General features: G+C 39.4%; 1 protein-coding gene across 2 annotated transcripts in view; it reads right to left on the bottom strand.

Annotated features, from left to right (window-relative positions):
* Positions 1 to 1067: 1067 nt before the first annotated feature.
* Positions 1068 to 23639, bottom strand: part of Fbxl4 (F-box and leucine rich repeat protein 4) — an 81834-nt gene continuing 59262 nt past the window's right edge. For both annotated transcript variants that reach the window (XM_076564010.1, XM_006979253.4), the window contains exons 7-9: positions 15586 to 15657; positions 9533 to 9845; positions 1068 to 1600 (exon numbers count right to left, since the gene is read on the bottom strand). In XM_076564010.1, the coding sequence (XP_076420125.1) occupies positions 1437 to 1600; positions 9533 to 9845; positions 15586 to 15657 (549 nt within the window). In that variant the 3' untranslated portion in view covers positions 1068 to 1436. The remainder of the gene's footprint in view (positions 1601 to 9532; positions 9846 to 15585; positions 15658 to 23639) is intronic.

The raw sequence follows: 23639 nt of genomic DNA, 5'->3' as shown, positions 1-23639 counted from the left end.
ATATCACGTTTTTTGCCTTGAGTAAAAAACTCTGTTATACTCTAGAGTTAATAGGGCTCCACTTCTGAATGCCACAAACGAAGCATTTTTGTCTACTTTCTAAAGAGGAAAATTCAACCAATTCATTATGTAACAAAGTTTTCCTCTCCTCCTGACCCTGAATGACAGCTATTACTAATTCTAATTACTAAGTTTTGAATCATAGAAAAAGTATAAATGAGATCCACACATATGTTGTTATACATGTAACTGAGCAGCCTTAAGTAAAGTCCATATATATGCTGTTATACATGTAACTGAGCAGCCTTAAGTGAAATCCACATATATGATATCATACATGTAACTGAGTAGCCTTAAGTGAAATCCATATATATGATGTCATAAATGTAACTAAGCAGCCTTACATAAAGTCACATATATGTTGTCATATATGTAACTGAGAAGCCTTAAGTGAAGTCACATATATGACGTCATACATGTAACTGAGCAGCCTTAAGTGAAGTCACACATATGCTGTTATACATGTAACTGAGCAGCCTTAAGTCTCCGAGGTAAGTCTGTAGGGCATCTCATCTGCTCGGCAGCTGGGGAATGACTTCAGTCAGCAGTTTACCACTTGTATTTGGATATACCTATGTTTGTATATATCTAGCAGTCAAAGAAAGATGCAGAGAGAAGTGGGAAAAGCAGTAATTTTCCAGCTGAACAATTAATATATCAGCTTAAAAAGATCTCATTTTGGGAGCTGAAGAAACCTGATGATGTTGGATTTGAGGCTAGCCTGGCTTACACAGCAAGCCTTGTCTCAAAATAAATAGCCAAACAACCAAAAAAAAAAAAAAAAAACAACCCAATTATATCTAAAAGCAATAGTCCTGGACAAAAAACAAGTCTCTCCAATTGAATTTTTTCACTTACTTTTTTGGTGCTTTGGTACTGGGTGAGCACTGTGGCTCTGAGCTATATTCTCGGTGCCTCTCCTTTCAGCTGGCTCTCCCAATTTTGTATACAGCAAACAAAATACTTGCCAGGTAAAAAAGCTTAATAAAGATTCTTTACAAAGAGGAGATGTGCAAAATCAACTTTATTTTTCATAAATATTATGATTATTTTATTGTCCAAAGTATTTCTTTAAAATAAATTAGAGCATTTCCATATTATTCCTTTAACATACAATTATTGATTAAAGCATATCACTGACCGACATAATGGGAAATAACATCAGCAATTCACACATTCCTAAAGAAAAGTGCCTGCAATATTTTAAAGAACATTCTTTTTTTCACTTGATTTAATGAGTAATTGTACATTTCCTTTAAATTCTACAAATGTCTTAATTCTCAATATTAAAAAATTAAGCAAAACAAAACCAAAGCCATCTCCCAAATCAAATCCCAGCAAAGCATGTTGATCTTAATGACAGAACAGGTGTGAAGTCACTGAGTAAAGCTCCTTTTTATGAATACTTTTGGAAAGCTGGCATTGAGTTCTAACACAGCCCTGTTATCAATCTGGGAACAGAAGGATACGTCAAGGAGGGAAAGATCTTTGCAAGATTCCAGGAGCTTTCTCAAGGATGCTGGACTTACCATTCTTGTTCCTGTTTAAGAAAACAAAGCACCTATAAAAATGTGCTAATAAGAAGTTCCTTTATTTTTAATTTTAAGCTTATATAAAGTAAGTAAACTTTTAAAGCCAAGCATTTTTAAAACAAAATACTTTATATTAAATGGTTTTGCTTAAAAAAAGAAAAGTTGAATATTCTCTAACAATTTGGCAATGGGAAGCTGAACCTTGTCAATTCTCTACCATCTGCCGCGTCCATTCCTACTTTAACGCCTTCTGATTGTCCCTCACCTCCCTCCATCATCACCCCAGTGCAAGGGGTTATTCCCACCTCACCTTACTTAACCCACGGGCTACCCATATGCTGCCCATTAGGCAGCAAAGCTGAAAATTCACCCTCCTTTACAGTTAAGCAACTATCCTAACAGTCTTGAGCATCTATTTTAGGCCTGGGAATGAAAAGATGAGTGTGCCACATCAGCCTTAGGGAGCTACTGACCAAGACCTACAATAAACAACACTACAAAACTCACTGTCTTAGAGTGGGGGGCTGGAGACAGATGAAGGATGACAACTGATTTCTGCCTGTGTTAAATTTGAAGTGATTATAGTATATCCAGTTGGAAGCTAAATTTTAATAAATTATGAAAAGCATCTAATACATGATAGGCACTTAATAAATATCAAATATTACATGAGTCTTAGAGATGCTCTTCTAAAACACACCCTGTTTTAATTACAGCTTTTCTGGGAGAAACAATCACTATCATAATACATATGCACATTTACTGACAGAAGTATTAGGATCTGGGTTATTTATTTGTTTGTTTGTTTTCAGTAATGCTGGTGATCAAACCCAGAGCCTTGTGTACACTAAGCAAGTGCTCTATACTAATCTGCAGTCCAGACCAGGATAACATAAACCTCATTCCATGTAACTCCTTTCCACACCCCTTACTCTCCTGGGCTCCCAAGATGTAATTATAAGGTACTTCCTGCCACCTGTTTGTACTTGGTCCCAAGCTAAACCTGCACAGATTCCTCCTGGAATTGGGATTCAGCAAAGCCTTTACTGTCCATAAATACCAATTCCCAAGGACACAGAAAGCTGGGCTGGCACTGTGATGTTTGGTTGTGTGCACAGAGAAGCAGGGATGGCTTTTATGAGACGAGAACAAGCACAACCAGGAGGGAAGCATACTGAAGCCTTTGTGGATACACACAGGTCTAGGGCAGTGCAGGGTCAGGGGTGGGAGGAGCATGGAGGGCAGGAATGGGAAAGACTGTGGCAGCACACACAAGACCTTCACAAGTTCAAGCTAGATGGGGTCTAGTGCTGAGAGGAAGAAGAGGACACAGGCTCCCACCCTCAACCATGAACTGATACCTACTGGCAAAGGGAAAACAGTTTTCTCTAATGCAGTGTCCATTGGGTATATCAACCACAGTCCAGAGCAGGCCCCATGCCCAGAAGCAGTTGGACAACACAAAACAGACTCCATGTTGTTTTTGTGGACTTTTTGTTTCATTTTATGTTTGTTTGTTTGTTTGTTTGTCTTATTGGTGTTTTGCTTATTTGTTTTGCTTTTTTTGTGGGGATTTTTTGTTTTGTTCTTTGGCTTTTGAAAGAGAAAGACAGACAGAGAGACAGAGAGAGACAGACAGTCCCAGGAAGCTAGGTCAGAAGGAAAGGGAACAAGAAAATGAGTGGGCATGAGCCTCCTGCACTGAAGCACAGAGTACTGAGTACAGAACCAACATCCCAGCCCGAGGCTTTGTTCTATGTCTTAGTTAAATGCTGGGCTTCAGCTATGGAAGACAATGACACAACTCCTGTAGCATTTTGTCCAAATAATGTATGACTCCCTGCTTAATACTTAGAATCAGTCATATCCAACAATATAAGCATCATCTATGAATGGACCATAAACATGGCCATGGAGAAATTTTAACCAAAACCAAATCCAGATGCTGAAAATCTTCAGGTTTTTTTCTTTTGAGGAATGTTAAGAAAAAGGAAAGAATACACAAGTACTTTTTATCAGTACTGACATATTGCCGACAGTTCAAGTGCTATGAGTTCATATAATCTGTGATGATGTATGGCCAATAATGGTGGAACTGCTGGCACCTCTGGCATGGGTTCCTTGCCAATGAATGCAGTGAAGACACTTGGAATTCCAGGATTCTGAAGAATTATCAACAGATCTATCTTGTGGTAGAATAATTCCTAAAAACTAGAATTGCCAGGGGCTGAGGTTTCAGACCCTTTTTTTTTTTCATTTTTCTTTAGTAAGAAATTTTCTACTCACTCCTCATGCTATCTACAGACCCCCCACTCCCCCCTCCTCCCACCCTCCCAGCCCTCTTTCCCAAGCCACCCTGCAACCCCACATCCCCCAAATCAAGATCTCCCATAGGGAGTCAGCAGAGCCCAGCACACTGAGCCTAGGCAGGTCCAAGCCCCTTCCCACTGCACCAAGGCTGTGCAAGGTGTCACACCACAGGCACAGGATTCCAGAAGCCTACCCATAGACCAGAGACAGATCTCGATCCCCCTGCCTGGGTGCCCCCAAAACAGTTCGAGCCAAACAACTGTCTTCTGTATCCAGAGGGCCTAGTCCAGTCCCATGGGGGCTCCACAGCCACCAGTCCACAGTCCATGGGCTTCCACTAGTGTGGCCGGTCAGACCCTTTTTTAAATTGAGAGTTTAACATTAAAAACTTTAAAAATCTAACCTGAATTCATTTTACAAATGGATTCATTTTCTGTCTTTAGTAAAAATGGAGAATATAACTCATGTAAATCTTACACTTCTGACTAGACCCAAACTTGCTAATAATTATTTAGAGCATGTAAAGCTTTTGGAAAGTTCAACTATAAGATTATGTTGCTCTACTCACCATATGATTCTCTCTTCATCTCTAGGCTAAAGTATCCATCTACCTTACACTTTCTACCAAGCAGTCTTATCAGGACAAATGTTTACTGCAAGTTGATTTGGCTTCCTTGCAAAAGGTCAACAATTAGGTTTTAGGTCAAAGAGGCAGGCTTTATAACAAATTTATGGAAGGAATTCAAGTCCAATAACAATAAAAATCTCTAATACTAATAGAGGAGAAAGAAAAGAACAGATAATAACCCAATCAACCAGAAGACAACCAATCAAATGACAGGAATTAGTAAGCACCTTCTGCTAATAACCTTAGAGGTAACTAGTCTTATCTCACCAATGAAGTGACACAGACTACTGGCTGACTAGACTAAAACACTAGATCTAACTATCTGTTGTGTTCAAGAAACACACCTCACTGGTAAAGATATCCACAGACTGAGAGTCCAAAGGACAGAAGTCAATCCATCAAGCAAACAAAAGCCAAGATCAAGCTGGTATAACTTCTGATATCTAATAAAGTAGACTTTAAACCAAAACTAGCCAGAGTAGATAAAGGCCACTGTATATTAATAACTACAAAAATATATCAATAATATATATATGCAAAAATATTTGCACCAAATGTTAGAATTCATGATTTCATAAAATAAGCACTAATGGGCATAAAAATATGGCAGGTACTCATATAATAATACTGTATGACTTCAATATCCCTCTCTCATCTTTAGTTAGGCCAAATTAAAAATCAACAAAGGAATTCCAGAGTTAAACTATCTAGCAGATTAATTAGATTTAGCAAATGTCTACAGACTCTTCCAACCAGAAACAATGGAATACACAGTCTTCTCATTAGTCCATGGAACCATCTAGAGGAAGTCACATTCTAGGCCACAAAGCAAGTGTCAACTAATACCCATGACTTGAAATAACTTCCCACCTCATCATAGTGGAATAAAACTGAAGTCAAAAGCAAGAGAAAGTAGAGAAATTCTTGGGGATTGTAAGTGATGAACAGAGTCACCAAAGAACTCAAGGAATATTTTTTTAAAAATTCCTATAACCAAACAAGAATTAAAGCACAACATACCAGAACGTTGGAAAACAGCTCAGGCAATTCTAAGAGGAAAGTTTAAATATTCCCCCTTTTTTTAACATTAAAAAAAAATAACCTATTGATACTTCAATGCCTTAGAAGAACAAGAATATGCTACACTCAAAAGCACAAGGTAGCAATAAATAGTAGAGATCAAGATAGAAATTAATGGAAACTAAAATAACAGTACATAGAATCAAGGACAGAAAGAGAGGTTAGAATAGATTCCAGTGAAAACCAGGAACACCAGAGAATGTTTAGAAAATGTATAAAAAAAGGAAGATCTAGAAGAAACTGACAAATTCCTAGACATGCATGATGAACCAAAATTAAATCAAGAACACATAAGCAACTTAAATCCATAACAAGAAGACTGAAACATTAATAAGAAAAAAGTCTTCCCCACAAAGGCAGGCCAAAGACCAGATGGATTCACACCAAATTCTACCAAACCTGAGGGAAGAGCTAAAGATGAACACTCCTTCAATCATTCTACAGCATGGAAAAGAAAGGAAAGCTACCAGATTCACTATATAGAGCCACTATTACCCTGCTATTAAAACTGGATAAGCCCACAACAACAAAACACTATAGAACCATTTTTTTCCTGATGAACATAGATGCAATAATTGCCAATAAGATACCTTCAAATCATGGGGCCAAAGAGATGGCTCAGTCAGTAAAGAGATTTCCACACAAGCATGAAGATCTAAATTTGGACTTCTCATAACCACAGAAAGCAGGCACAACAGTACCCATCTGTCACTCCAACACCAGGGAAGGGAGTGGATTGTGGTTACTGATAGTGATAGTAGTTGAGCTTGGGGTGCAGATAGGCAGATCCCTAGAGCTCACTGGCCAGCCAGTCTAACCAAATCAATTATCTCTGGGTTTAGACATCCTATCTCAAAAAGTAAGATGGAGAAGTGATTAAGGAAATTATTCAACAATGGCCTCTGGTCTCCACATGCAAGGGTGTGCAACTCTAAAACAAACCCTCCTTACATATACATTTATATGTATACTTTAAAATTACATTTAAAGGTATATGTAAAAGATCATACACCATACTTGTTGGTTTTATGTCAGGGATTCAAGGATAGTCCAAAATACAACAATCAACAAATATAAAAGATAAATGACTAAAGGAAAGGAATAACATGATCACCACAATAGACATAAAAAAATCTTTGATAAAGTTCAATATCCCTTCATGATCAGAGTCTTAAAGAAACTAGAAACAGAGAAACATGTCAACATAATAAAGGCTATATATAACAAACCAAAGGCCAAAACACAGTAAACAAGGAAAAACTCAACAACATAAATGAGGTAATGGTATTCACTCTCACTACTCTTATTCAATACAACATTTGAAGTCTCAGTAGAGCTAAGATAAGAAACCAAAGGAATACAAATAGGAAAGACATCAAAGTACCCTTATTTACAGAAGACAGTGTCCTAGACTTAAAAGACTCAATGATTCCACAAAAATTCTCTTAGATATGTCTGACAAACACATTCCAGAAAGTAGCAAGTTACATAGTCATATAAGGAAATCATAAGCCTTCAATATTGCAAAAATGGCTATACAATGCAATGCAATTCCCATCCAAATCCCAATCACATTCTTGAAAGAAATAGAAAAAAGTATCCTAAAGTTAATACAGAATTTAAAAAATGTGGGAGGCCAGGTCCTACCTTTGAAAAGATTTCCTATGAGGATGAGAGAGGGATAAAAAAACTTTTATTTTAGATAGAAAGATAGAGAAGAGGAGAAAGACAGAAACACAGGATAGCTTCGGGAGGACATGGATCAAAATGCAACAGCCCCTTCTGTCTTTTCAAAAGGACTTTTTACAACAAAGACCTCCCGCTTGCTAGATCAAAGCACACCACACAGCCAAGTGTAGACCCTTCCAAACACATGGTAACCACATCCGTGGTCAAATCATTCCCTTATGCAGCCCTGCTGGGTAAAGCAAGTTCAGATTCTCGGACCCTGAGTAAGTACTCACTGAGAAACCTCTGTGGGTCTCTACAAAAAAAGACCAAAAAACAATCCTAAGGAGAAGAGCAATGTTTTGGGTATCATAATACCTAATGTAAACTGTATACTACAGAACCACAGAAACCAACTGGCATGACACTACTACAAAAACAGATACCCAGACTGTTGTTGTTGGGTCTTGGCAATGTGACACAAACCTAGACATATCTGGAAGGCAGAAATGTCAACTAAGGGACTGCCTCCATCTGACTGACTTATAGGAAAGCCTCTGGGGGCACTTTCTGTATTAAAAGATAACTGATGTGGAAGGGCCCAGCCCACTGTGGGCAGTGCCACTTTCTGGGAAGGTGGTCTTTGGTTTTATAAGAAAACCACAAGGAAAGGGCAAGTAAGCATCGTGACTCAATAGTCTCTGCTCCAGTGTGGGCCTCCATGTTCCTGCTTGAATTCCTGTCCTGACTTCCCTCAGCAATGGACTGTGAACTAAGAGCCGTAAGATGAAATACACCCTTTCCTCCCAAGTTGCTTCTGGTTGTAGTGTTTATCACAGCAATAGAAAGCAATCGAAGACAATGACCAATGTGGTAGAATACTTATTAAATAAATCCCCATATTTTTAGCCACAGATGTCAAAAGCATACATTAGAAAGAACACTCTTCAATAAATAGTTCTGGGAAATCTAGCTCCCCACTTGTAGAAGAATGAAACTAGATCCCTATCTTTTATCCTCTGCAAAAATCAATTTAGAATGGCTCAAGAAAGACCTCTGAAAGTGCTAAGGGAAAATACAGAGAAAACACTCCAATATACAGGGATAGGCAAGGACTTTTGGAAAAAGATTTCAAACATAGAAAATTATTCCAAGATTGACAGGATTACATGAAATTTAAAACCTTCAGCACAACAGAGGAAATAATCACTAAGAGACTGCTTACAGAATGGGAACAAAATCCTTGTCCATGGTACACTGGAAAGGAGATTGGAACCTATATAAAGAAACACCCAAAGAACACCAAAAAAGGAAGCCATCTAATCAGTCAGTGTGCTAATGAAATGAGCAGCCAGTCTCAAAAGAAGAAATACAGTTATCCACTACATACCTGAAAAAGTGCTCAACATCTTCAACCATCAAGAAAATGCAGAGGAAACTTTGAGAGTCTATCCACCCCCATCCCCAACTCCTAAGAATGGCTAACATCAAGCAAACAAATGACAACACGTGACAGTAACTGTTAATGAAGATGTGGGGAAAGAGTAGTCCTTAGAGTCTGGGGGTGAGAATGTAACTGGTATAGCCACTATGGAAGTCAGTGCTGAGGTTCCTGAAAAAGCTAAAAACAGAACTAACATATGATCCAACTGTACTACTCCTATGTATATATCTGAAGGACTCAAGTCAACATACCACAGAGAAATACCTTCATAGCTATGTTTATTGCTGCACTGTTCACAGCAGTGACTCCAACCAGCCTAGATGTCCATCAGTGGATAAAGGAATGAAGAAATAATGGTAAATATAGGTAATATGAAGATAATAAAATCATGACATTTGCATGAAATGGAAGCCTTGGAAGATAATTATGTTAAGCAAAATAATAGATAAGTACCCCAGGTTCTCTCTCATATGTGTACACTGGATTACATTCATACATACTTGTCTATGTTTAAGTAGGAATTCTTATGACAGTAGAAAGGAGACTGCGAAAGGAGAATAAGAAATGTTAAGGGAGACAGGAAGGAAAATAAGAGTAGTGGAATACATTTGCTCTGAGGGCAAAAGCAGGTACTCCCTGGGGGAAGATGGGGACCAGGAAGGGGAGGGACTATGGTGTAATGAAGGGTTTGAGGGAGAGGGAAATGAGTAAGAATAAAGTAAACTAGTGTATAGGTATGAAAATTCCAGAACAAACCCCATCATTTTGTATGCAAACTTAAAAATATTTCTATATTGCATGTACCCTTACCTAATATGTCCAGTTGCTGTAGTCTGGTACAATTAGATGCCAGCTCTTCTATGTCTGCGTCACACACAGACCTATTAGCTGTAAGAAAGAGTTTCTGCAAGTTTGGGAGCTGGCGTGCCAGTCTGGCGAAGCACCCAGTGCTGCTTTGAAGGGTGGGGCACCAGCCGAGGTCCAGCTCCTCAAGAAGCACACACCCAGAAGCCAACTCCGCTATCCCATTCTCTGTAATATTCTTGCATCTCCACAGATCCAGGGTCCGGAGGTTTTTACACTTGGCTCCTATCATGCTGGCTATCACATCATAATCTTCAATCTGGAAGTCAAACAATTCCAATCTTTTACACATCATATGCAGGAATACAAACAGCTCACAACATTTTTCTTTTCTTCTGGTTTTTCCAGACAGAGTTTCTTGGTGTAGCCTTGACTGTCCTGGAACTTACTCTGTAGATCAGGCTGGCCTTGAACTCACAGAGATTTGCCTGCCTCGGCCTCAAAAGTCCTGAGATTAGAGGCATATGCCACCACTGCCCAGCTGTTTAGAACATTCTTAATCATCTCTTATTGTTGTTTTCAAGTAAACACACCCATGTCCTTGTTAATCCCCATTTGTTTACTCATCCCGCATCTCCCAGTGCATCAAAAAGTATGAGTAATGAGCTGGGCAGATGGCTCATTTGATAAAGTGCTTGTCATGTGAACATGAGGAATTGACTGTGATCTCTAGCACCCATGCAAAACCTAGGTGTGGTAGTATACACCTATAATCACAACACTGGAAAAAGAAGAAATAGGGGATACCTGGGGCTTGGTGGCCAGATAATTTAGCCAAATAGGTGAGCTCTAGGTTCAGTGAGAGACTGAGTCTCAAAAATAAAGTGGAGTGCTATTGAGTAAGATGCCCACATTAACCTGGTTAACAATGGCCTCTGATCTATACATACATGTATGTGCATGCACATCTTCACAGACACGTGTACACTCACATACACAAAGCAAAAATAATCACTTAAAAATCCATTTACCAGAACTAGATAGAATATTAATGAATTAAATTCCAAGGCAGTCCTCAGTCTCTCATAACCAATCCGAAGAGTATGTGGTATTCTTTGTGTCTACAATTTTAACACTGCCACAGCTTTCTGTTGACAGGGCCCAGTTTCTTCTACTCTATACATGATTAATGTACATAGGTACTTCATCTCTCCCTGACAAAAGTGCACACTTTGGTAGTCTCTAAACAGCGTGGAAACGCTGAAAGTACTAATTAGGATAACAGTTTGGGGTTAAGTAAGGATTTATAGACTGAGCATGCAATAGAAAAGAACTTCAGACTATAATATGCTAATCACTGTCAGGGACTAGAAGTCTCCAGTAGTTAACTCATGATTAAAGGATAAGCATCTACTATCCAAGGGTTAAACATTCCTACCCTTGTGATTTCTATGCTCTAATGTTTCTTTAAGGAGGTTCTCTTTAGGAGGTCATGTGATTTCATTACAATCAGGTATCAAAGTTACTACCAGAAGTCAGAAGGAAACAAACAGTATTTATAATGACTTTTTTCTTTTTGTTAATTTCTTTATTCATTTTAAAGAAATATATATGCAATCACTATCTAACAGACCACCCCAGATGCTAGGAACAAGAGTAACTACCCTGATCCCCAAGACATTTTGCTTAGTTTTAGGAAGACACAGAGACAAATAAATGAGGGAAAACAGTTCAGTGACAACAAGTGTGAAACAAGAAAGCAGAGTGATGTAGGAACCCTCAGAGTCGGCAGCTGGGGGTGTGAGGGTGGGGATGGGTCTCCAGGTATGGGTAGGTGCATTCAAGGACCAGCGACGAGATTGGTGCAGCTGAGAACAGTGGGAGAGATGTCAGGCTCTGAAACAGAGTTAAGCAGGGCCTGGGGATTTAGCTACGAAGGAGCTGAATTTTTATTTCACACACTGAGGAAGAAAAGGAGTATTTCAAGTAACAGAATGGCTATAAGTGACACTCAAGCAAATCCCTTTCTGGCCTTTGTTTGGAGGATGGATGGCCTGTGGTAGGTGGGAATGGAGGAGGAAAGGTACCTGAGTGGACTAAGAATGTTCAGGTGAGACTACAGGGTCCTCAATAAGGAAGACACTGACTAGATCTGGGGCTATTTCTGAGTAGGAACTAAAGCTTGACACAGCAGGTGACTTCTAAGTTCTGCGATAACAAAGCAAGTGTATCCAGTGAACTCATGCAAAGCCCACAACAAACAGGTCGGGGGAACAGAACCACCTCTACAAGAGAGTTCCCCTGGGTAACACACAGCTGGGAATTAGTACATCCAATCAGTATCTCTAAAAGGAGCAGCCGATCTTTCTGACAGCCACGGTTATGGGAGTACTGATTCTGCCTTTGGGAAACTCACTCACATGCAGAATGAGTCTCTGCCAGCACACCACAAACCTGAAATTCCTCCAACAGCCCTGGTGCTAAGTTTTTCACAGCATCATGAAACAAACAAGGACAACAAAATTCAAAGCTGAAAACTAATCTAACTGCCCATTTTTGCTAAATTGAAAGCAACCTATTTTTTCTTAATAATTACAGCTTATTCTAAATTACAGAAATAACTGAGAAGTGTTTAGCCACACCTATTTTTTTATTTAGTTATTTATTGAGATAGAGGGGCTCACTGTCTACCCCAGGCTGGCTTTGAACTCCCCATCATCTTATCTCAGTCTCTCAAGTGCTGGGATTATAAGCATGGATCACCATACCTGGCTTTCATTATCTAATTTTAAAAAATATGACTGATGTCTCCAAGGAACTACCAGAACGAAGACAGCTAACTTGACTAGGGGCAAACAATTAACAGGAAAGCTAAGGGAATGCAAGCCAGTTCCAGGCAATTTTAAATTACTTCAAGAAATACCAAATAATGCAAAGAGTACATAGACCGTTTTTAATCAATCTTTACATAGCAAAAAAATCAAAATTAATTTCAACAATACATTTTCTCTAGTCATAACATTACCATTTCAACATGTTATCAACATTAAGATATTGCAATGTTTTACATTTTTTTGATACTAAGCCTTCAAAATTTGGCATGTATCTTACATTTGCATCATACAAAAATCGAAACTAGTGTATTTACAACTGGCCATCAGCTACCAGCCTGGACAGCAGAGCAGCAGAAGCTACGGATGAATGTAGAGTACTCGCGGTATTACATGTGTTCTCTTCCTACACATTTGTTCCTCTTCCTAGGACCTACTGAGTAGAAAGTAGAGACAGAAACGCATCCACTGAAGTTTTTACTTTTCTTCTGAATTTTGCCTGCTCTCATGACTACTCAGGACACAGATTATATTTCTTAGCTTCTCCTGCTACAAAGTGTGCCATATGACTGAGTTCTGGATAGTATGAAGTTATCTCAAAAGGCAGGAAACTTCTAGAAAGACTCCTTACAGGAGAGTACTGTGCCTTTGTCCCTTCCTCACAGTTTGACATCGGAACGAGATGGACAGAGCTCCAGTCCCGACCTGGAGGTCAAATGTGTGAGCATATAGTCTTCAAGAGCAGAGTCTAGATCTCTCAGAGGAATGAGAAGTCAAGCTGGCAAATCAGCCTGGGTTGTTCACTTCCTACACTCCATTTATAGGTCAGAGAAATAACAGTCTTGTAGAAGCAGTCATTGATAGGTTTTACCCAATTTTAATCAGTATGCTTGCAAACTTGCCAAAAGATTTTGAAGATGAAAGACTGAAATGAATTATTAAAGCAAGCTTCAGATTACTATGAGGCTTTATTACCTCCATGGCCATTATTTTTTATTACGATAGATAATAAAAAGTTGGCTGTATATGGATGGTGTCCCAGAGCCTCTGGAGGTATGCTGGGAATGTGGCTTCTATGTTGTGCTGGCTATGAGTGCATTTCCAGAGGGAAAGGAGGCAGACAACTATTCCTACAGCTGATGCTGTTTATGCTTGAAATAGAGCTGAGCTTTCCTTGGGAATGAGTTGTGCTTGGACATATCAGACCAAAACAGCAGAAAAGCCTGGTGCCATCCAGAAAAATCAGAGTAATGTGGAAACAGAGGTACAGTCCTGCTAAACACGGAAACAACCTTCCTGACAAAGCTGCTGGACACAAGTTCATGTGATACTGTGCTCCCTGGGAATTTAACTAATGGAAAAGAAATAAAAAACTAGATTTGTACTCTAAAAATAAAACAAACCCCAAAACTTTAAAGAGCCAATTGTCTATTCAACATAATAGTTTTGCTCTCTTCACAAATTACAGGAAAACCTAGAGTTTCCAAAGAGTGCTAGCAACTAGAAGAGGATCTAGGCATGTTAGTAGATGGATCAGTATAGCAGCATCTCAGTGGTAACCACATACTTCATTTTAAAAACAGCCTGTTTACCAACAGGCTCCGTTTCCTACAGTGTGCTACATTTTAATATTTGTAATATGGGCAAGTGAGTTCAGTATTGAGGAAGGTTGGAAAGCAAGGGTTAAGCAAAGGCAAACTGTTTCTTTGTAGGGAATAATACTATGGTAATACCCCAAAGGAAAACACACCAGTGTCATTTCCTAATTTTGATTAGGAATCCCTGATCTGCTCTCACTTACATGTAAACTCTTTTATAATTGAATATTCTTCAGGGCTAATTTTCCACAGATCAATTCTGGGAAACACTGAATTAAAATACATGTAATTTTAACTATAAATATTTATGTACATACACACGCAAAAAAAAAAAAAATCTGACTCAAGCTGTGGCCAGAGGCCTGCTTTCCCAGAGAATGGTGCTCCAATTTAAGAAAGGGGTGAAAATAGCAAACAGAACAGAATACTTGGAATAAAATGAAATAGAGCCCTTACCAATATTAGTGGGGCAGGCTAGCAATATGTAGAGAGCAAAGAAGGTGATCTCTTGTCACAGAAACTGCCATCAAGGGCCACTGGGTTCCTCTGGATTAGCTACTACAGAGATCCAAAGAAGTCTATGAAATGGCTTACAAAAGTAAGAATTTGACTTGAAGTACGAAAATCCAGTGGGTTCTCAAGACTGTTTCCAGGAACTAAGACTGTTTGAGTCCACACTTGCACTTTAATAAGACCTAGGTACTGAGGTTACAGAATATGATATGTGAAATACATCATTATAAAAAGTTTGTTTAGACTACACTGTCAAATTTTTGGACATCTTTGAAGCAATTGCTAAACTACAAAGATGTCCAATTAGTATCCAAACCTAGGATACCAGATTTCCCTGACTGTCAGCTTAGTTAGGGCCTGCAACTAAGTGTATGCAGTGCTGGACAAGTCTGGGAATCCACGTCTGCTTTGGACAGGTACTGGAGCATATAGTAATGGGCTGCTACACAGGAAGACTCACCTCTTTGCATATGTAGGTGTGCACACACAGATCCCAATAGTTCAACTGTCCCTTAAGTCTCAGAATAACTTATAAGCCAGTTAACTATATAGTTTAGATTAATAAATTTTAAGTTTTCTCATTACCTCTTCCAGGACACACAAACGCTGAAGGCCTTTAGAAGTTTTCTACTCTAAGAATCAGGAATCTGAATTTCAGACTAGTAAAATTAAAAAACAAAACAAAACACAACTGAATCTTAATACAGGGCTTCAATCTTTTTATTGTGCTTGGTAAAGAAGAAAAAAAACCCACAGAAACAACACACTTATCTTCTATTATATTTCTAAGAACTTTAATCTCAGGATTCAAATTGAATTTTGTGAAAATCTAACTAAACCACTGACGTCTGGGTGTGATACCTGCCCAACACTTTTTGAAAAGGATCCAGACAGGTCAACAGCCTGAGACAGCACTCTTTCCACACACTGTACTCCTCTCTTTTTGTGGTAAAAGAAAGTGCTTCAAAGACATACCCTCCAATGTAAGGGGGAAAAATGTTTGAATGTGGGGTACACAGTATGTGGATATGTACACGGTGGGGCAGGTCAAGTAAACCCCACCCATGGGAACAAAACGAGAACAAGCCATCGAGTATAAGGCTTTTCAAGCACTTACCATCACACAGCTGCCCAGGTTGAGGTGCTGAAGCTCTGCACAGAAGTTCAAAATGCTCAGCAGTGCTGTTTGCTGCCATTGGGGACCACATCAGAGGCAAAGGCAGAAAGTGAATGAACGGGAAACAAAGAGAAGAGGTCAATTAGACATTAAAGGCTGTCACTGCTTTTCTTGAAACATAGCTGAAAACCTAGGTTACAGAGTCCACAGATGCCATTTAATGAGTCCCCAGGTGCTCCCACCATTGACTGGCCTGGTTTCGAGGTAATCATTAGCAGTCTCCATGTAAGTCATCACTTAGTATGGTTTTACATACTCTAAAGACATCTATATTCCCCGTGGCCTATCAGTTTATTTCTCAGGTAAGCATTTGGAGTCTGCTTAAGAACAATGAGAGACAGCTAGAGGCAGAGTGAGAAAGCAATAGAGCAAAGGCAAGAGAGTGACAGAGGTAGAGAGGGAGATGGGGAAGGAGGGAGGGAGAAAGGGAGGGAGGGAGGAAAGGAAGGAGGAAGAGAGGGAGGAGAAGGAGAGGAAGCAACCCCACAGGGGGCTGGTGACACTCATGAAGAGCAGCTGCAGCTCTGACATTCACTGATCAGCTGCAGTCTGATGGAACTGCCAATAGAGTCACCCCAAATCAAGACGGAGCTGGTGACGTTAATGTCAAAGGATTCTCTTTGCTGACAAGGATACCAACAACCATTGAGCACCTGTCAGTAGCAGATGCTGACGGAAACATATCTAACATGCACTTTCTAGTCATGTTTCTGCCATTTAATCCCATCTATCCTCTGCAATGAAAATGTCTGACCATTAAACCTCCACAGGTATGCTAGACTGCTGTACAGTCGTAAGTCAAATGTATTTTCAATTTTTAGTGAGTGTGTGTGTGTTGTGTGTCCTTGTGCCCACAAACGTACATTCTGTGGCCAGAGAAGGATGTCTGCTTTCTTCTTCTATCCCTGCTCTCTGCCTTATTCCTTTGAGACAGGATCTGTCACTGAATGGAAGCTCACCGTTTCAGCTAGACTGGCTGGCCAGGAGCTTTCATCTGCCTGGCTCTCCTTTCTCTACCCCATTGCTGGGTTCCAGGCACATACACTCATGCTGTACATTTCACATGGGTACAGAGGTTTGAACTTAAGTCCTCACACTTGCACGCCAAGTACTCTTACCCACTTAGCCATACTGCCAGTCCTAAAAATATATTTAAGGTGCCAACTCAATTCATAACACCTCTACCATGAAAAATTATAAAAAACAATAACAACAAAAGGCAAAAGACATTCTAGTTTCTCTTTTATTAGAAGAAAACTATTCAAATGTGCATGGCAAACTTTCTTTCTAAACATTTAAACTAAATTGTTTTGTGTGGCAAATTTAAGATATTAACAAATTGATGGGCGATATCATTCTGTATGCTGTGAAAATGTGGTCTGAATGGTTAAAAAAATGGTTAAAAGCTGTTTGGCCAATGGTGAGGCAGAATAAGGTTAGGTGGGACATTCTAAAGAGAGAGGAAGAAGACAGAGCAGGGGAGATCCTGCTAGGCGCTGCCAGAAAAAGCAAAATGTAAAGGTACCAGTAAGCCACAAGTCATGTGGCAAAGTATTAATTTATAGAAATGGGTTAATTTAAGATGTAAGAACTAGATAACAAGAAGCCTGCCATGGCCATAGTTTAAAAATAATATTAGCCTGTGTGTGTTTATTTGGATCTGAGCAGCTGTGGAACTGGCAGGTGAGAGAGATTTGTCCTGACTGTGGGCCAGACGGGACACAGGGAAAACTTCAGTTAGAAATGGTGTCCAACATGTGGCAAGAGAGCTTAAAAAGAGAGTATAAATGTAGCTAAGAGCACCTTCCTAGTTCATGCCACTCATGGCGGGCCTAGGTACGATGATGTGTCCCCTGGCTGTGACAGGTTCATGGCATTTGGGCTGGAACTACAGCATGGAGGATTCCCGCTGAGTTACATGGAGGTTTCTACAAGGCGCTCAATATGGTGTGTGATGGATACACCTTATGCTACTAAAAAAAAAAAAGTTTTTTCGGCTATACACTGCTAGATGGAAACATAGACCCACTGCTTCCCAGAGAAACTGTTCTTGCCTGGACTGCTTGACAAAATGTTCTATCAACTGGACATGAAGGACCCACAGGAAGTTGACCACTGAACTTTGCAAGGCAAAAATGGTCTTCAGGTTCCTGCTTTGCAGAAGAAACTGCCAGACATTCTACATGGCCATAATTTACAGTACTCTACTAGTGTTTGCAGTAGTTTACACATATGTCCACATGTTATCCAGACTCCTACCTTTCAGGTACAGGGCAAGCCTCCTCTCTTCAGAGGGACTCCCTTTTAACACATAGTGTGCAGCAGATATGACTGGTGACTGGACATGACTGCATAGAGTTCACAGATCTTTGATCAAATATGATGCTGGGTGTTTCTATGAGGGGCTTTTGGACAAGATTAACATTTAAACCAGTGGGCTGAGTAAAGCAGACTGTCCTCCCTAACATATCATCTAATCAATTTAAGCCTTAAACAGAACAAAAGAGCTAACCCTTCCACCAAACAGAGGAGAGAGCCAAGGTCTGAAGAAGGGTTCTGCCAGTTCCCAGGGAGTGAACCCAGAAGCCATAATCAGCTTTGAGATGTACAGAACCCCAGCAGGTAACCTAGCTGCAATCTCCCTTCCTTGAGTTTCCTTAGAGCCAAAACTACCAGCAGTGGGAACACTCCAGGTTCCCCAGTAATAGAACTGCATGAGATGATAAATGTAGGTTGTTTTGGAATAACTGATATATAATGAGGTAAATAATACAGTGATTGATACAGGGTGAGTATAACTTTTATTAAATGAATGAACAGGGTTCCCTTTGAGGATTAAAAATACATAAATTTATAGCAGTGCCTAATGTTCACTGTGTCTCTAAATGAACAGATTCCTCAAACTGTGCTAATTCAGCAATTTATTCTTTGCATCCAGTTTGGAATTCATCTCCTTTATTGACTTTAAAATTCCAATAAGCATCATTTATCTCCTTGACTTCAAATCAGTTCCTTCTTACAAATACATGTTTAGTCTACTTATATTCTGTTAATTTCTAGGTTTTGTTTGAGACAGGATCTCATTTCATAGCACTGGTTCTTCCTGCTATGCAGACCTGGCTGGCTTCAAAGAGAGATCTGCCTGCCTCTGCCTCCTGAGTGCTAGGACTGTGCACCACTACACACAGCTTTAGCTTGTTTTGAAGAACTATTTTCATTTACTTCTTGGAAACTCACTCCCAATCCCCACTTGGTATTTTTTAGTGCACCTTGATAACGCCTTTCTAGGACCAGGACTTCCTTCTAATGAGGTCCCACTCTGCAGGACACATGGGGACACTGCAGAACCAGCAAGAAGCTTAGCTCAGTTCTGACCATAACACATGATCAAGATGCAAGGTCCTTCTTGGTATATCTGCACAGGGGCAAATCCTTCCTTTCTCTAAGATTCTCAATCAACAGCCTAGCCCAGAGTAGCCTGGAAAGCCACATCACTCAGATCTGCTCTCCAGCCCCAGGCTGGAACAGTAATGTTCTCTTGGAATAGTTTGAGATAAAGCATTTTAACTTGTCTAGGCTATGCCTTAGAGGAAGCATATCCATCACTGGGTATCTACCTTAAAGACTATAATTTTTTTAAAGTATGGTTTTATTCTATGAAAACATGTATACAATATATCTCGATCATTCCTACCCCTTCTCCCCTTCCCTACTTCTCCCAGACCTCCCCCACTTCATCTTCCACTCCCAACCTTAGGTCATTTTTAATCTATTAAATCAAATTAGCTGCCTATATGATGTGCATGTGTGCAGGGACATCCACTGGACCATGGGCCATATATCAGGGCCAAATCCTCCAAGAAAACTGACCCTCTCACAGCAGCTATCAATTGCCAATAGCACCTCAGTTAGGGGTAAGACTTGGTGAATCCCTTCCCTGTCTACAATGATTAAGTGTTTTCTTGCTCTGTACATGTTTTGTGCAGGAACCATAATGACTGAGGTCATGAATACAAAGGTTCTGTCCTGACCAGGAGACACTGTTTCACAGCAGTCTTCCACAACTTCTGGCTCTTACCATCTTTCCACCCTCTGTTTAGTGGTCATGTTCCATGAAAAGACTGTAACTTCAAGGCATAGACCCAACAGTACATCTTCCCAACTCATTTAAAGAACAATTTAGCATTTGTTTTTATTTTATGTATGTGACATACTTGCATGTATTTATATTCATTACATGTGTGCCTTGTGTTTATGCAAGCCAGAAGAGGGCATTGGATCTCCTGGAACTGGCTTTATAGAGGATTGTAAGTCATCACATCTCAGGCCCTCTGCAGAGTAGCAAGTGCTCTTCTATCTCTTCTTCCTGCCCAACTCACTTTTGAACTAAGAGTCTAGTCTAGAAAACATCTTGATGCATTCTTTCCTCTGAACAAACTTTTTTCCTTTTTAATTGTATTTTTATTATTTAAAACAATTTTTAAATCTATATTTGATCATATTCTTTCCCTCCCCAAGTCCTTCTCTATTGTCTTCTACTTCTTACTCATACAATTTTAAGTTCTTTCTCAAAAAACAACAAAATATACAAACCACAACCCCTCAAAACAAAAACCAAAATAAAACCACACACCAAAACAAAACAAAATAAAAAACACCAAACTGTAACCAAATGAAAGCACACACACAAAAATCTGTGGAGTCCACTTTATGTTGGCCAACTACTCCTGAACATGAGGCCTACCCTGGAGTAACTGATATCCCCAGTGTCATTCTATTGAAGAAACCTAACTTTCCCTTTTCCAGCAGGTATAAATGACAGTTCAGCTGTTAACCTTTACCCCAGCAGCGAGGTTTTCATTCACTGATTCATTTAAAAAAATATAACAAAATATAAGAAAAAACAAAACAAAACAAAAAACTACCACATCGAAGATGGACAAGACAAAGCAACAGAAGGAAAAGAGCTCAAGAGAAGGCACACGAATTAGAGACATCCACACACTCAGGGATCCCCAAAACACACTAAACTGGAAGCCATAATACAGAGGACCTGAGGCAGACCCGTGCAGGCCCTGTGCATGCTGCCTCAGTCTCTGTGAGTTCATACGAGCTTTGCTCATGTTGATTTAGAGGGTCTTGTTTTCTTGGTGTCTTCCATTCCCTCTGGCCTTTACACTCTTTCCACCTCCTCTTTCTAGAGATTCCCTGAGCTCTGAGGGGAGGGATTTGATGGAGACATCCTATTTAGGCTGAGTGTCTGCACTAACTTTAACATACAGAAAAGGAAGTTTAGTCTGAATATTTTGGCAAATATTTTACACAAATTTAGTCAGTCTTCACATTAAATTGGAAATCACAAAAGTTATGAATAGTAAAGAAAACTATCATTTTTATTCTCACTTTACAAAGGAACTATCATAGAACAAAAGAAGTTTCCTGTTTAAGGATCTCATTCATCTTTGCTGAAAAAGAGATCAAAGGAAGACTGCAATGCAGAAGGATAAGAATAATGACAAAGGAAGGGCTGCTGTGAGAGACTTAAGAAGCTAAAGAAAGAGAATCTGAAGGCTGGGATGTAAGAGTGAAGTGGGCAAATATAAATGACCCTCCTTTCAAGGTTCTCTCCAGCAGGACTAAGGAGTGGTAAGCCAGGCCCAGGTTAAGAGACTATCTGTGGCATCAATTTGCAATCTCTCTCCATCTAGTAAACCTGCCTCCTCACAAAACAGTTACACAACAGTCTTTGTCTACGCATTCAGATTTAGAATTAAGGAAATGCTACTCATGTCAAAGCAAAGAGAAGAAACTAACTCTTCTGATAGAAGACGGTCAGATTCGGGAGTCTCAACTGTTTAGGGTAAGAGCCGGCAAGCTACAACTCAAAGGGGAAATACACTTTGCTACTTGTTCTCATAAATAAAGTTCTATAGGAATCATTTCAGCATTGTCTATAGCTGTTATCTCATTTAGCAATATAGTTTCTGTGATGAAAAACATAAGACCTACAGAATCTAAAATATCTACTCATTCAAAACAATTCTACCATAGTATTTGCAACATTTCTATACATCTACAGCATACCAACAGGTGAATCAAAACTGTATAAAGTGTACTATTAAAAAAAGACATTCGCCAGGTGATGGTGGTACACTCCTTTAATCCCACTACTTGGGAGGCAAAGGTAGGTAGATCTCTGTGAGTTTGAGGCCAGCCTGGTCTACAGAGTATGATCTAGGACAGTCAGAGCTATAGAGTGAAACCCTGTCTTCAAAAAACCAAACCAAAACAAAAACAAAAGATGTTCAACAGTTGAAGTAAAAAGTTTTAAAAGACTCTTTTTAAAGCTCTAAGTACCCTTTTAAGACTCTAAGTCCACAAATCCTACTGGCTACTTCTGCAAAAGTTACTCAATAGAAGCACATATAACTTTAAATAATTTAAATAGCAGCTTTAAGAATGCAAGGCAGCATATTCACTTTTAAACGAGTTTATAATTTTCAAGCTTTAGTCAAATTGCTACGAGAAGGAATATACTAAGGAGTGATTAGAACCATGTTTTCTGCATAATGATCAAACCATACTCTAGGAAAAGGATGTCATCTAGTAGAATATATGTTCAGAAAAGAAAGAATTCTTCTCCTCTAGAAAAAAAGTCTACATAACCTATTCAGCAGCTTTAGAATTCAATGGACCAGTATTTGTAATAAATCAAGTTTGTCGATAAAGCTTCATAACCCAGTACCATATTATAAGAATAAATATGTAATCAAAAAAGAATAAATATGTAATCAAATATTCAGGTAGATCACATAACTATTAGTAAGATACAAAGTAAAGGAGTAAATGACAATGTACTGTAAAAGGTTGTGAATAGAGAGAAAAGCAAAAAGCAATCAAGCAAAAAACAGAATGCATGCTCATAGGACTGAGGTGCCCGACCACATTCCAGTTATCACAATATGCTGAAGCCTCCTTCTCCGGCCTCTGTTCCCAGCTGCCCCTCTGTTTCTTTAGCAGTGTTACTAACAGTGTTCTCAGTGAGGCCTCCAAATAGTCAGATGCTGTAACAGACACTTATGAAACAGAACTTCACAGCTATTGGTCCACAGTTCATGAGTTCCCCATGGGACCAAACTAGGCCCTCTGCATAGGTGAGACAGTTGTTTAGCTTGAACTGTTTTTATTTTTTTATTTTTATTATTAAGAAATTTTCTATTCATACCAACCACAGATCGCCCCTCCCTCCCTCCTCCCGCTCCAGGCTTCCCCTCCAACCCATCCTCCATTCCCACCTCCTCCAAGGCAAGGTCTCCAATGGGGAGTCAGCAGAGCCTGGTACATTCAGTTGAGGCAGGTCCAAGCCCCTCCCCCCTGCACCAAGGCTGCTCAAGGTGTCCCACCATAGGCACTGGGCTCCAAAAAGACCGATCTCAAAGCAATTTCACTAAAATCAGGAATAAGACAAGACTGTCTACTCTCCACATATTTATTCAATACAGTACTTAGAGTTCTAGCTAGAGCAATAAGATAGCAAGAGGAGATCAAGGGAATAAAACTTGGAAAGGAAGAAGTCAAACTTTCACTATTTGCAGACAATATGATAGTATACATAAGTGACCTCAAAATTCTACCAGGGAACTCCTACAGCTGATAAACTTCTTGAGTAATGTGGCAGGATACAAGATTAACTAAAAAAAAAAAAATGTCAGTAGCCCTCATATATATGATAGTAACAAAAACAGCTTGGTACTGGTGTAAAAACTGACATGTGGACCAGTGGAATGGAATTGAAGACCCTGACATTAATCCCCAAACCTATGAACACCTTAGTTTTGACAAAGACACCAAAACTGTACAATGGAAAAAAAAGAAGGCATCTTCAACAAATGGTGCTGGCTTAACTGGATATCAACATGTAGAAGGCTGCAAATAGATCCATATCTGTAGCTATGAACAAAACTCAAGTCCAAGTAGCTTGAACTGTTTAGGGG

The sequence above is a fragment of the Peromyscus maniculatus genome, chromosome 2, assembly GCF_049852395.1.
Source record: "Peromyscus maniculatus bairdii isolate BWxNUB_F1_BW_parent chromosome 2, HU_Pman_BW_mat_3.1, whole genome shotgun sequence".
In the NCBI taxonomy this organism is placed as follows: domain Eukaryota; kingdom Metazoa; phylum Chordata; class Mammalia; order Rodentia; family Cricetidae; genus Peromyscus; species Peromyscus maniculatus.
The sequence above is the reverse complement of the archived record's forward strand: the minus strand, read 5'-3'. Positions and strand labels throughout refer to the sequence as shown.